At 44.1% G+C, this 15,460-nt stretch overlaps 1 protein-coding gene across 1 annotated transcript in view; it reads left to right on the top strand.

The window, feature by feature from the left end:
- Positions 1 to 1,521: 1,521 nt before the first annotated feature.
- Positions 1,522 to 15,460, top strand: part of CD226 (CD226 molecule) — a 78,041-nt gene continuing 64,102 nt past the window's right edge. Inside the window, exons 1-3 of the mRNA XM_077752721.1 lie at positions 1,522 to 1,922; positions 7,566 to 7,637; positions 7,941 to 8,279. Of these exons, the coding sequence (XP_077608847.1) occupies positions 7,592 to 7,637; positions 7,941 to 8,279 (385 nt within the window). The 5' untranslated portion in view covers positions 1,522 to 1,922; positions 7,566 to 7,591. The remainder of the gene's footprint in view (positions 1,923 to 7,565; positions 7,638 to 7,940; positions 8,280 to 15,460) is intronic.

Below are 15,460 nucleotides of genomic sequence, written 5' to 3'. Positions count from 1 at the left end.
GAAACCCATAAATGTAAGTGGCATCTAACGTTGCAGTGGGCTCTGACATTCAGTGTGGTGTGAATCATTTGGGTCGACAGTGACTATTCTAGCCGATGTGTCTGAGGTTCAGTTCAGGGCCCACTGAATCATTCTGAGAAAGAGTTGGCCCCGATCAGGAGCATTTATCTTTGAGTTTGTCCTGCAAACATCTATGTGCCTTTTGGATCAAGGCTTCTTTCTGTCTTATTCATTGGAGAAACAGAAAGATGACGGAAAAGAGAAGACCACACACTGGAAACAGGATGGCTTCCTGGATTGTGATCAGTGTAGGGACCACATACTGTGAAAGCTCGTAGGTAGAGTCCATTGTTTCATCTGCATTCAACAAATACTGATCTAACAGACACGTGTCAGGCACCATTTAAGGCTCGATGGGTAGAGCGGTCAACCACACCTTATCCTCAACTTGAAGGGGCTTATTAGGCTCAGAAGAAATGCAGCAAATAAATGGACAGTTATAAAGGATGTGAGGAGTGCCTCAGTAAGGATTATCTGGGGTTCTTAAGGAACTCACAGAAGGAACACTTAGCCCAGGAAAGGGGGGCTCCGGGAGTCTACCCCATGAGGGATGTCTGAGCTGAGGCCTCCCTGTGGGAGGGGTTAAGAGAAGTCAAAGCAAAGATACCCCATGTGCAAAGCCCGTGCTCTATCAGAAGGTATTCCCTAAAATGTATAATACTAGGTGGGTCCGGAGAGGAGGATGGGGGTGAGTGAAGTGTAAGACATAAGGTTGGAAAAATTTAGAGATCAATCTTATCCAGCCTTTAAGTCAGTAAGAAGTTTGGATATATTTTGAGGCTGGTGAGGTATCCAAGAGAGTGACACGGGTCATGTGTTTTAGAGGGATTCTGCTGTCCCGCAGAGCCTGCTCAACAATCATTTGTGCGATGACATGCAGTGTGTATTTTCTCCTTCCGCACTTTCAGACATGCATGTGGTCCGCAGGAGAGGCCAGCCCTGCATATGTGACGCCCAGGGAGACGTGGGGGGACCGGCTGGCCCCGGGAGCGCCTTCTCCTCTGCAGGTGCCCACCTCCCTGCCCAGAATTCCTGGGAATCACACCAACTCCAGTTCAACCACAGGGCCTCGTGGTGGTTTAACCCACAGGGAATCTCTATCACTTAGCAAATCAGAAGAGCAAATAAAACTCACTCTGTTGCCCTCTGGAAAAACTTAGAACCAACTGCATTTTGAAGGCAGAGAAGCTGTTAAACTTGCAGGAAGATTTCTTAGCAAGTGCCAACCTGTGCGGTTTCTGTGTCAGAGTGGGAGATTCAAACACAACCCCAGAAAGAGTATCTAGAAGGGAGGATGGAAACACACTTAGATAGGGGCAGCGATAAGAAGCCTCCTGCACTTCAGAGACTTTTGAATATGAAGTGCTTTGATTGGCAGGAAGACAAATGGGGAAGAAAAGGCAAAGGAACCAACCAAAAGTTTTCGTGTGTAGTTTCAGGTTAGTACAGAGGGTGAGAAGTACATTGTTCTCAACGGTAGAGTTTTAGCGGGGTGGGGAGGAGAAGGACAGAACGCGATCTGAGTGTGCAGTGGGCCTGAGTGGCTACAGTGATAAAGATGCTTCCAGAAGCAGGTGTACTTCTTCGCTGGGTTTAATCCTTCAAATAGCACCGCTTTGTGAGATAATTAATGCTTTGGTTCAGCCGCCACCCCAAGGAGCTGTGGTGGAGAGAAGAGGCCAAGAGCTAGGGGCCCAGGGACAGAGCCCCCCTGTCCCCCCAGCGCCCACCACACGAGGACAGCAGCAGAGAGGCCGCCAGTGGAGAGTTGGGGCGAGGCAAGGAGGGCACGACAAACAGGAAGCCCCTAACCAGAGACGCATCGGGGAAGGAGAGTTAGAGCGGGCAGAACTCACCTCAAGGTCAGTACCCTTCTAGAAAAAAAGAGTAGCTGTGACCTAGTTCACACTTTCAAGGTTAATGTTGCGAGCGGAGGGGAGGCTGTTGATGACATGGTATAAGTGGCTTCAGCAGGAAAGGAGCTGTGGAAAAAGCTGTAATTGGCTGTGTGGCTGATGCTCTATGAACCTGTAAATTCACTGATGGGCACAGTACAGGACAAGAGTGTCATTGAGGTCCTTTCTCTTGGTGTGTTTCTAGAAGAATTGTATTTGTAGTAGGTTCTGATAGCATGGTTCTTGAAAATCGGAAAATTGAGCTAATTTTACCAGTGTCCGCACCATTAGGCTTAACCTTCCTTCCTTCAAGCAAGACTAAGCAAGGATGCACTTATATAATCAGTGCTGCCTATCTAAGTATCCACTACCCTCCGTAGGGGGTGGTGAACTTGCTCTGTCAAGGGTCACATAGTTACTATTTTCAGCTTTGTAGGCCACCTGGTCTCTTTGCAGCTACTCCTCGGAGCACAAAAACAGCCATGGACCATGTGTAACGAGTGAGAGTGGCCAAGTCCAAACAGACTATTGACAAAGGTCAGACAGTAGACTGGACTCCGCCCATGAGCCAGAGTTAGCAGAACGCTGTCCTGGAGGATCTCTACTGAAGGCAAACTGAGCTCTCTGCCTCGAACGGAAGTGAGTCCTTAACAGATGGCCCCTCAACAGTGACTAACTCCGGGGGCGCCTCGGTGACTTGCCGAAGTCCTAAGGGCATGGCGGGCCGAGGGAAGCCACGTGGCCCTCGCTGGAAAGAGTCTCTTCCCTAGATGCTTCAAGGCAGGGAGCCGAGCCCTAGACTGTCACACTGCTTTCGATGTCTTATCGGATCTCGGAGCCTCCCAACAGCAGGGACATTCCAGCCAGAGGCGCACAAACTCTCACATCTGGAACCAAACGGAGGGAACGAAGGACCCCACACACTCAAACCCTTCCGAGCCTCAGCGCCTTCTTCTCAAAGTCCAGCACAGGCTTTCTGCTCTGCAGCCCCCTTGCTTTCCAACATGGCAGTAGGTGTCCCAGCAAGTGTGGAAGGGAGGGAGCGGAGCGGCCTCCCCACCGCACACGCCGGGTGCTCCCGTGTGGGTAGCTGAGGAGAGACTAGGACCCTCCCGATGATCAGAAAAGGCACAGACACTGGGGAGAGCAGAACATACTGCAGATAGAAGCAGTGAAGCTGAGGAGACCGAGAAGCATCAGCCTGTGTAGACAGTCCGGGAGAAGGAAACCACGTTATCTGAAGGTTGTCACCCCGCCCAGGTCACCCACGAGCATGCAGTGGACGGCGGACTTGTGAGCTGCATTCACACTTGTGTGGTTAGCTGGGACGTGTTTGATACGAGAGGAATCCAGTAATATTTTGATTAATGACTTTGTCGAGGATGAAGCTCTTTTATATAGACAGCTCTATTAGAAAAAAACCCTCAAGCCAAAATTCCTTCATAAATCATGCAAAAAATGGCTCCCCACACAACAAAAATAGCTCGAGCGCAGTCTCTATTTGTCTTTGGTTAGATGCTGATGAATGGGGCTCGTCCTTAGCCCCGTCGTAACGGCCGAACTTTATCTTCAGCTGCAGGTCTTTCTGCGCCTTTCATTTGGATCCTTAGCCTCCAGGCCCCCCGACTTTAGCCACTGCAGAAAGCAAGCACACAACTGCCCTTTCCATCTCTTACCTAAGTTGGCTTTGGACACCTTGGGAATGAGGGTGTTACTGCAGGCTATTGTCAGTTCATTCCCTCTTTCTCATAATACTCCCTCAGCCCTGCTTCATTGCTGCCAGGGGAGAAAATTCACTGAGGGTCGATGATGCTGTGTTACATCTAATTTCTCATAGGATCCACAGCCAGTATGCTGTTGCATGCTGGTTCTTTGTCGTTCTTACTTCTTTACCTGTGCCTTTACCAACCTTACCCAGCCCTGACCACATACACACACCATATAGATATAGCATTAACAGAAATATAATGTTTTGACATTTGTTTAATAAGCACTTAGTGATTCCTTACATCATAAATCATTTATCTGACACCCTGGACTGCCTTCCATATGATCTATTTCCAGCTGTTGGAAAGTTGTGGCAGGTGTGCAACAGGACTATTCTCAGCAGGTGCCGCAAGGCTCAGTGCGCGTTTGCAGACCAGAATGGTTGAGGGGCCACGTGATATTGATAAATGCAAGGCCAACAGCAAAATGTGGTGGCTTCTGCAATTGGAAAGACCTGAGATGAATTTGGACTCTTGCTGTTCACTAGCATAATTTTTCTTATTGAAGTGAAATCCATACAACATAAAATTTAGTGTACAATTGAGTGGCATTTAGTATATTCACAGGGTTCTCCAAATACTGTCTGTATCAGGCTCTGAAACATTTTTATCATCCTCGAAGAAAATCCCATACTTTATGCGGTCACTTCCCATTTCCTTTTCCTTAAGCTCCAGACAACCATCAATCTGGTTTCTTTCTTTACAGATTGACCTATTCTGGATATTTTATATAAATGTAATCTTATAATTTGAGACCCTTTGCATCTGCCTTCTTTCACTTAGCATAATGTTCTCAAGCATCATTCATGTTGTAGCAGGAATCAGTATTTCATTCCTTTTCGTGATTGTATAATATTCTATCGTGTGGACATACCACAATTGGTTTATGCATTCTTCTGTTGAGGGACATTTGGGTTGTTTCCACTTTCCGGCTCTTGTGAGTAGAGTTGCTACGAATATTGGTATGTAAGTATTTGAGTACCTGTTTTCAGTTCTTTGGGGAATGACATGGCTGGGTCATATGCTTATTCTGTTTAACCTTTTGAGGAACAGCCAAACTGTTTTCCACATCAGCTGCACCATTTTACATGCCCATCAGCTGTGCACAAGGGGTCTGATGGCTCTACTACCTTGTCTACACTAGTATTTTCCTTAGTTTTGATTCTAGCCTTCCTGGTGCGTGGAACGTGGTATCTCTGCAGTTTTCATCTGCATTTTTCTGATGACCAGTGATGTTGAGCATCAGTTCATAAGTTTGTTGTCCACTTATGTATCCTCTTTGGAGAAATGCCTATTAAAGCTTTTGCCCATTTTTAAATTGGGTTCTTTGCCTTTTAGTTATTGAGTTGCAAGAGTCTTTTATATATTCTGGATCCTAGACCCTTATCAGAAGTATGATTTGCAGATATTTTTCCCCCATGCTTGAGCTTGTCTTTTCACTTTACTGATAGTAAAGGTTATTAAGTATTTTGAACTGTATTGATTATGCAGTGTCTGTCACAAGGTCATCCCAGGTACTGGTGTGTGTCTGTGTGTGTCTGTGTGTGTGAAGGGATATAGGTTTGTGGCCATGTATGGCGAGTGCAAGGGGGGAGCAGTTAGGAGAACACTTTCTTGAGGGCTTCAGGAATTCTCGGGACTGGGTCTAACCTAGGTTTTATAGCTTTATTTTCTGTCAGTACCTATCAAGAGGAAGTCCTGTAATTAATCTTTGATAGATAGAATTCGTTTTCCTGACTCAGATATAAATCCTTAATGCCCTTGCCATCTCAGTCCATTCTTTACAGGCATCCAGGCTATCTTTCAAAATGGCAAAACTGTCCACATCACTTCCCTCCGTGAGATATTTAGTGGCTCTGTGTTGCTGACACAGTTGTGATTATTTACGCCTGAGACATGTGTCCAAGGGACTGTGCTTGGTGCTGCTGTTTCAGATGTAAGCTGGATGCCACGGTTTCTGATGGCCAGCTTTGACTCCTCCATGGATGTCCAAGATACTTTCAGTCTGGAGCTGACACAGTTTTTGCATCTTCCCCACCCCCACAGTCGCACCATTTCCTGAAAATACCTTGTGCTGTTATGCCTTTATCTCCTTCTCCTCCTACTCTACTCGCAAAGTCTTGGGTTGGAAAGCCCAGAACTGGCACATTTTTTCTATGACACCTTTCTCGAATCTATTTGAATGAATTGTTCCCTCTCTGGGCTGTCATAAAACTTGTTCAAATTTGACTTCTATAGAATTACCAGGTTTTATTATAATAGACGACCTCTGCAACCTGTCTGAGCCAATAGATTATTGCATGACTTAAGGGCAGAGACCAAGTCTTTCTCATACTTGCATTTCCAGGGCCTAAACGGGGTTCCCTGGCACAGCTCACTAATATTTTGGACAGATTGGTTTCTTTTTTTAATTACTTGCAAAACAGAGATACCACATCTGACTTTATCATACAGGCAAATATCATATTATTTGTCACAGGTACAAATAATACTGTAGAGGTGAAAGGGTTTGGAAAATAGCATGCTATGCAAATATAAGGTGGCACTACCCAGTACTGTCTTCATACCCAGTACTATATGTCTTCAGCTTAGTTTTGTACCATTGATTTCTTGCCTCTTGAAAAAGTCCCCACATGAGATACTGATGCTGAGCAGTGGGCACCTGCTGATAAACTTTGGAACTGAATCCAGAGGTCCAGAGCTGACCTCAGGCAACAGGTTTGCTAATGATTCATGCTCCCCCTCCCCTTCTTCCCAGATCTGACCCACCTTCTATTTTGGCCTTCATCAGGGGACAAGTGCATTCATACAATTCCTCTCATTATAGAGGCAATAATTCATTTTTTTATATTGACATGGTGCTATGCTCCTAACAAGTTCTTAAGAAACTGAACTGATATTTTACATAAGATAGAAGGGAACAATGATGAACCTAAAAAATCAATCACATTTAGATATTGTACTAGAATTCCAGAAGATGCGACCCTTGGGGGAAGCTGGGTGAAGAGTACATGGACCCCCTCTGTGCTATCTTTGTAAATTACTGTGACTCTGTAACTATTTCAAAATAAAACTTTAGAAAAAAATCACCCATGATGGTAGATTTGTAACTATCCTGAGTCATGATACGTTTGTATCTGGAGGGTCTCCTGTGGTCCCTTCATCACCTCCAAAGCAAATGCCTGTGGTCAAAGAAGAGGTACAAGTAAAAGGAAGGCCATGCCGAGCAGAGCAAGAGTCCACACCACGGAGCCTTCTAGCCTCTGGAGCCCGAGGCCTCTCCCCCTGCCCTTCAGTCTCTGCTCCAATGTCACGTTCGCAGTGAAGACTTCCCGAGTCTTCCTGTCTAAAAGGGAAGCACTCCCATCCGCCTTGCCTTATCCGCACTTTCCTGCTTTGCTTTCCCTCATGCACTCACCACCTATAACTTGCTATGTATTTTATTTTTTTATTTCAGTTTCTGTCTTATTGCACTAGGATGTAAGTTCCATGATGACAAGGACTTTTTCTACAATTTTTTTTTACTGTTGCATCCTTATTGCCTAGAGCAGAATTTGGCAAAGAGAATGCACTCAGCCCTTCGCCGATTTGTTCAATGAATGAATCTTTGTAGAAATTTAAAGCTTGAAAATAAGCGATTTCCCCGAGAGAGAAGTGATTCAAATCTGCTCATCCCTTGTGCAAGAGCAAATCTGACTTTGAAGCTAAGACCTTTTTCCTGTGTTCATACTTCAGAGAAAGAAGACAATAGTGATAGTATCTGAGAGGAAGGAAGCAGTGCATCGTGCTGGGCCCCTGCATGTAACATTATAAAAATTATCTTTTTTTTTTTTTTTTTTAATAGACCAGCCTCCCAAACAGTTTCCAGAGATGGATTATCTTGCTTTCTTCTTGGCTATTCTTCACATATACAGAGGTAAAGGTGTCTTTATTTAAAAATTTACTTCTTTTTTGGTCTTATAGTATGACATGTTTAGAATTTATAATGCTCTTTATTTGGCTCAGATAATTTGTCACTTGTTCAGGAAATCTACAAGTTACAAATACTTCTCATAAGTGGTGGAAACCTTTCTAGACTAAGGGAGAAACTGTTAGCCTTTAGCATGATCTCTATTTGCTACCTTGCTAGGTCTTAGAAAGCTTAGAATAAGCTTCGGGTATCTATTTGGTGTTTCAATCATCAAGCCTCACTGAGTAAATGTGATGTTGTCTGTTTCAGCTCTATGTGAAGAAATGTTCTGGGACACGACTGTTAAACTGACTAAGAACATGAGTCTAGAATGTGTGTACTCATCACTGGACACCATAACCCAGATGGAGTGGCTCAAGGTCAATACCACGGACAGGGAGTCCATAGCCATATTCAACCCTACTTACGGTGTGATTGTAAGAGCACCCTATGCTGATAGGGTTTACTTCTTAAACTCTACCATGGCTCCTAATGACATGACATTGACCTTTCATAATGCCTCTGAGGCTGATGTGGGCTTCTACTCGTGTTTTCTTCATACTTTCCCATATGGACATTGGGAAAAAGTGATCCAGGTAGTTGCATCAGGTAAGTGAACATTTTATTTACCCATTTACCCATCTTCAACATTTGATTCTTAAAGCCCAAGTAGAAACTATGTAATGTTTGTCATATTTTTGTGGTATTTTCCAATTTCACTTCTAGATCTTTTTTTTTTCCCTGAAAGAAATTTTATTTTATTTTGTTATTTTTTTTATGATACAGTCTATTGCCAAATTGGTTTCCGTACAACACCCAGTACTCATCACAAGTGCCTTCCTCAATGCCCAGCACCCTGTTTCCCCTCTCCCCCACCACTATCAACCCTCAGTTTGTTCTCTGTATTTAAAAGTCTCTTATGGTTTGCCTCCCTCCCTCTCCTTAACTATTTTTTCCCCTTCCCCTCCCCCATGGTCCTCTGTTAAGTTTCTCCTGATCCACATATGAGTGAAAACATATGGTATCTGTCTTTCTCTGCCTGACTTATTTCACTTCTAGATCTTATGATATTATTGCTTTAAAGAAATAATTCTGTGAATTAATTTCAACTTTGTTAATGTGCTATCATTTCTGAGTAGAATAAGCATCTCACATTTGAGTGTATTAGGGGAAAGCACAGGTCTTACACTGTCTCAGTGATGACTTGAGCCTAGGCTGAACTTGTGCTGGCCACGGTTGGGTTCAGAAGCTGGACAGGCCCCCTTCTGCACCTCTTCCCAGTGATGGGATGCTGCTTTCTTCTGCTAGGAACTCAGCACCAGCTTCAAACCCCTGATGTAACCCCAAATCTAGACTTCTTAGTGAATCTGAGCAGAGCTCATACACTGGCTTCTGTTTTTGCCTCATCCAAATTCCACAAGAGTGGACCTGTCAGAAATTGTGAAATGTCATTTCCGAAAGACTCAAATGATTTATTGGGTATTTTCTGCTATGTCTGCGAGGTTCTGTGGTTTGGTGCGTAGTGAGTACATCCTTTGAGTAATAGCCACACGGATTGTGTGTGCTGTATGAGAAATGCGTGGGTTTTATAGCCTTTACTTTCTATATAACATTAGGTTGGCTGTTCGATCCCTCAGAATCTCAGGCTTCTGAATAGTAAACTGAGTTAATAAAGCAATCTTTTTGTTGAATGTCAAAGGGATCATATGGTTAAAGAACTCGGCCTATGGTAGTCCGGGAATGATAGGTATTATTATTTTAACTATAATTATTTCCTATGGTTTTGATAACAAAATAACTAACAATGAAATTTTCAAATGTCAGCAATAGTCTAGGGAAGGAAATAGTCTGAAACTGTGTGTTTCTTGTCTGGAGTCTCTAAAATTATATCTCAAATGGACATTCAGCAGAACACATTATGTGACATCTGCTAGAGTGCTTTCTTTTTAAGGGATGCATATTATAAAAGAACAATTTACAATGTTGTGTAAGGGATATCAAATGGTCAGAAGGTAAGAGAATTTCCCATGTGACAGTGTTTTTTTCTCTGTAGCTGTAGCTAAGCTCAAAAATGGCTTTGTGTGCATGAGTGAAGCTTGCAGAGTGTCTATTAGCAAAGTCTCCTTAGTGAAAGACATTACAGCCCCGACCTTACCCCTGAACTCCTCATTCATTTAGCAGTCAGCTGTTAGGTCCTGGCGGCCAGATTTTAGTGTATTGACCACTTTTGGTTGGCCATGCAAATGAAGAATTGGCAATAGCTCTACTCCTAAAGGTGAGTGAGCGATTGGGTGCCCAGCTTGAGCCACCAAAACCAGAGCGAGATGGGACCCCCTACCCCCCACCCTTCAGATGGCAAGCTTTTGCAGTTCAGGTTCCAGATCAGGAATTCCAATTTCTGTCAGGGAACAACCAACTCAAAACAGGTAGAATAGGGGCATGCGGGTGGCTCAGTCGGTTAAGCGTCTGACTTCAGCTCAGGTCATGATCTCAGGGTTTGTGGGTTCGAGCCCCACATCAGGCTCACTGCTGTCAGCATAGAGTCCACTTCGGATCCTCTGTCTCCCTCTCTCTCTGCCCCTCCCTTGCTTGCGCACGCACGCTCTCTCTCTCTCTCTCTCAAAAATAAATAAACATTAAAAGCAAAAAAGTAAAAAGATAGAACAATGGTCACCAAGCACAGGGAGGTGGGGAAATAGGGAGCGGTTGTCAAAGGACACAGAGTTGCAGGGATGTAGGACAACTCCACCTAGAGACCTCCATTAATAATATTGGAGTGAACACTGGACATTTCCTGAGAGAGTAGACTTCAGGTGCTCTCACCAAAAGAAAGGTAACTGTGTGAGAAGCTATGTAGATTAATTTGATTATAGTAATTGTTTCACGGTGTTCATATATGTTTATCATATCATTGTGTTGCCTGCCTTAAATATATAGAATTTTAATTTGAAAAGAAAAAAACAACAACAGTCAGTTTGGCCTCTTCTGAAAGTTTAGGAGAGAGGATAGAGCTAAAATGTAGAGAGAGAGAGAAAGAGAGAGACAGAGAGAGAGAGAGAAATCAAGCAGAGGAAGGGCAGACAGAGAGAGAGAATCCCAAGCAGGCTGTCAGTGTGGAGCCTGACGCAGGGCTTGAACTCATGAATCATGAGATCATGACCTGAGCTGAAATCAAGAGTCAGATGCTTAAATAACTGAACCACCCAGGTGTGCCTTCATTTGGTTGTTGTTGTTGTTTTGTTTTTACTAAAAATGATAGTGAGGTTAGAAAATATAGTAGCTGTAGTTCAAAGTTAACCTCATATATACTTAAAGTCTTCTGTCTGTGCTTTATTAACATCCCATCGGGACCTATTGTATTGCACGCATGTGTAATGTAGAGTTGACGATCTACTTAAGACTACAAGATTGCACTTGGAACCCAGAAGTCACAATTGGTATAAAAGGTTGTAAGAGCTTCCAAAGGATGAAGGAATTGAACTACATACTCTCTTTAAAACAATTTTTTTAAATGTTCATCTATTTTTGAGAAAGACAGACAGACTGAGCAGGGGAGGGGCAGAGAGAGAGGGAGACACAGAATCTGAAGCCGGCTTCAGGCTCTGAGCGGTCAGCACAGAGGCCGACGCGCAGCTCGAACTCACAAACTGAGATGATGACCTGAGCTGAAGTCGGACCTTAACCAAGAAAGCCACTGCTTTCTAAATACACTATTTTCTTCTCTTTGCTGATCGCTTACTACAAGGGAGGAATTTGACCCATATCTTCTCACTTAACCACACTGCACACTTGGATGTGGACATAACCTTGATTTTACAGGCAAGGATTTGAAGTGTGGTGAGGTCTAATATCTAAGTTCTCAGACTTTGTATGTGTCCCACTGGATAAAGTTGTAGTTTGAGGACAGAAAATGACAGTTTGGGGGTCATGGAGCCCTCTGGGGGCCCTCCAATGAGGAGACATCAAGCATGGTACATCCTTGCCACCACCCCCCCCTTCCCCCATGGCTTTCAGCCCAGAGCTGAAGAGCAAATTGGGCATCTTATTCTGGATAAATGGCGCTATTAATGCAAATTTATGTTAAAATGTGTGTTAACTTCATAAGTGTTTTTCAACTAGTAACCAATTTGGAGAATTTAATGGTAAGAATGGCTGTATTTATTTTACTGCTTTAAGGGAAAAGATGTTGAGGTGGCTGGGAAGGTAACCTTTCAAAGGCATCCCTTTCGTGGTGGGAGTGGGGTCAAACGGAAAATTACTGCATGCCATGTGTCTCTTGCCTTACTAGCCCGTTAAAGCGAATGTAGTTACATTTATAGAAATGCCCCCCCCAAAAGGGTGGCTCACCCCCAATCCTCCACCACCTAACTTTCATCAGGTGCCTCCTGGGTATGAAACAAATGGCCTCTCCTTTAATACTTAGGAGACACGATGGCAGAGGTGGTGTGTTCCCACCATGCAGCTGAAGGAGTGTGGCTCCGAGTTATTAACCACCTCGAGGTTGCTGAGCACCAGGGTGAAAGCAGTCGATGTTTGTGAGGTGCCAGCAGTGAGATGAGGAGGAATTGGACTGCAGCAAGGTGAATGAGGAGGCTCAAGAATCAAGTGCTGGGCCTTGACGACTTGGAAGGCTTTTTTTTAAGAGAGAGAGACAAGTGAGGGAAGGAGAAAAGATGGTGGAGGGGCAGTGTCTTAGGAGTCCGGACAGTGTGGAGAGGGCACGGGGGGAGTCTGGCGTCCACGCAGGAAGAGGGTGTGCACCTGTTTGACCACACACAGAGCTCCAGTGGGGGGAGGTTCCCGCCCTGGGCCGGCCGCCCCTCACTGCCACGAGAGGTGGGAACAGGGGTGCCCGCACCAGCAAAGGGGCTCAGTGTGTGATATGCCGGGGTCCCAAGTAAGGTTTTATGCCATAGATTCTAAGTTGAAAAAGAGAGCTGAAGGCCTCCAGAGCAGCAGAACGTCAGGAAAAGCCTGGGAAGTTAGGTCAGCCCGGATCTTGCTGTGCCTAATGGAGTCTGAACTTCATACTGTAACGTAGACCATGGGAAGCTACTGAACATTTTTCACAGGGAGACACATAATAAGCCAATTCTTTNTTTTTTTTTTTTTTTTTTTTTTTTTTTTTTTTTACCACCTGCAAGATTAAATTAGTTGTAGCTTCTAGGAGGGGGCGAGTGTAAGGTCAGGTGAACATGTAGTATTCTATGGGTTGAAACACTTATCCATCGCCAGTGGGAGGGTAAATTGGTATATCTGTTGTATTATTGGTGTTGGTAATATTCAGGGTTCTCCTGAGAAACAGAACCGACAGGCTGTATATGTAGATAGAGATTTTTTTTTTTCCATGGAATTGGATCATGTGATTATGGAGTCCGGCAAGACCCAGTCCACAGTGTGGGCCAGTGGGCTGGGTCCCAGGAAAGGCAATGGTGTGGATGAAGTCAGAAGGCGGTCTGCTGGAGATTTAACTAACCTGGGGAAGCGGGTCTTTATGGTCTATGCAGGCCTTCAACTGATTGGACGATGCCCCCCCACACTATAAAAGGCAATCTGTTTTCTCAGAATTCACCAATTTAAACATTAATCTCATCCAAAAACACCCTACAAATTAACAGGTGAAATTTACTGTCACATCTACTTAAAAAAAATGATACAGCATTCACTAAGGAATCCCATATCCTATGATGTAATAGTTTCACTCTGTTAGATATCCTAGGGATTGCCCACAAATAGGTGGGACACCTGGCATTTTTTGTAGCAGCAGTGATTGTAATAGCAAAACAGGTGAATGACTGATCACTATGCTCACAACAGAGATGAATCTTGGGAACATCTTGTTGGAAAAAAACAAAAGCAAGTAACAGCAAGTAGCATACGACTTCTTTACTGTAAAGTTAAGAAACATGCAAATGAACAAAATGTTACTTACAGATATAAATGTGTGGTAACACTATAAGGAGAAGCAGAATTCTATTTTTTTTAATGTTTACTTCTTATTGAGACAGACAGAGACAGAGCATGAGTGGGTAAGGGGCAGAGAGAGAGGGAGACACAGAATCCAAAGCAGGCTCCAGGCTCTGAGCTGTCAGCACAGAGCCTGATGCAGGGCTGGAACTCACCAACTGTGAGATCATGACCTGAGTCAGAATCAAGAGTCAGACAACTAACCGACTGAGCCACCCAGGCGCCCCAGTAGAATTCTAAAACATGGACAGCAAGGGTCAGGATTGGTAAGGGACACAAAGGTCTTCAAAATTTGGAGTTAAAAGGTTTTTCTTATACAGGTGTTTTATTTCCCACTTATCTCAAAAATTTTTTTGGAATTTCTTTAAAATCTATTGAATTTCTAATATAAACAGGAGGAAATGATGTGACTGCAATTTTTGAACAGTTCAAAGGTAATTATCTAAGATACGGAGGGGATCCTCATTCTGATTTGGATGGGAGGTCAGGAAGAAGGAAAATAATGTTTCCAAATGTTTATGATTCAGGGACTGAAAAATAATCATTTCTTTTAAAAGATGGGAAATTAGGACACTGACTTGGCTTAGAAGAGGGGGAAAAATGTCTGGTTTCAGATGCACAGACTTGTAAAGTAGCCTGTGACCGGCTAACGGTTGAAATTATAGAATGGCAAACCAGAAGGAAGCTCAGGACTGAAAATACTAATTTTGGAGTCATTTGGATACTTAGCCAGCACATGTGAAGAAGATGGGTAACGAAGCAAGTACTAATGGTTGCCATGGCTTTAAGGGCTGACCGCATTGAAGGGAGGGGAAGCACAGATGCTAAGAATAGAGCAGCCATGGTGAGAGGAAGGAAAGGAGGGCCAGGGAGAAGGGCGATGCCAGATAGGTGAACTATTGTGTAAGCCCAGCACAGGCTTTACTGCCTTCGTTCCCATTTATAGTAAAGGGTTTATATTCTGGCGCTCCGTGTTGGCCATCTCCCATGGCCTTCTCACTCTCTGATCTTCCACGCCCCAGCCCCATATCTCAGCCTGGGCTCAGACATGTGCCTTACTCTCTCCTTTTAAGGGTTTCGTATTTTCCTGGGCTATGGAGGCTCCCGGTGTGCCATCCACGCTGTCTTCAAAGGCTCTATCTCTGCTCCCTTCACGGCCAGGTCTCCACTCAGACCCTGGCAGCTGACCAGACAGCCACACTTGTCTTGCATTCTCACATGATGTTTCCGCCAGTGGCACTAAAGAGGAAAAGAGGTTCCTTTAATGCTGGGGACCCCGGAATTCACAGCAGCACCAAGAAATTCCTGATGTGAGGGATTCTAAAGACCGTGCTGGCCTCTGTCCTGATTGGCCTTAGGCCGACGCAGAATCTCATCGATATGTTTTTTCTCTGGCTACTTGTCTGTTTTCTAACATTGGGGTGATGTCAGGATTTAAATTTTATTTAAAGCTAGAAAAGGGGAAGTGTCCCAGATCTAGCTTGTGTGAATGTGTGTGCTGATTTGTGGGGGCTGAATTCACTTACTCTTCAGCTTACTTATCAAGTCTTTACTGAGAACCTACTATATTCATGATAATGTCTGTGGTTTGGAGGCTAGAAAGACATGGATCTTAGCTCTAAGTAGTATGCAGAGTACTAGGCGAGATAAAGGCTATGTATGGCAAATTAAAGAGTGAGGGCTGTTGTACTGTAGTTTAGAAGATAGAATTTGCCTTTCACCAGGAAATTCAGGATAGATTCCATGAAAAGGGGGCATTTGAAGTTAACCTTGAAGAATTTAAGTCAGAATATTTGGACATGGAGGTGGGTGGAGTAACATTT

The sequence above is a fragment of the Crocuta crocuta genome, unplaced genomic scaffold, assembly GCF_008692635.1.
Source record: "Crocuta crocuta isolate KB4526 unplaced genomic scaffold, BGI_CrCroc_1.0 scaffold101, whole genome shotgun sequence".
In the NCBI taxonomy this organism is placed as follows: Eukaryota; Metazoa; Chordata; class Mammalia; order Carnivora; family Hyaenidae; genus Crocuta; species Crocuta crocuta.
This window is presented reverse-complemented; position numbering and strand designations above follow the sequence as displayed.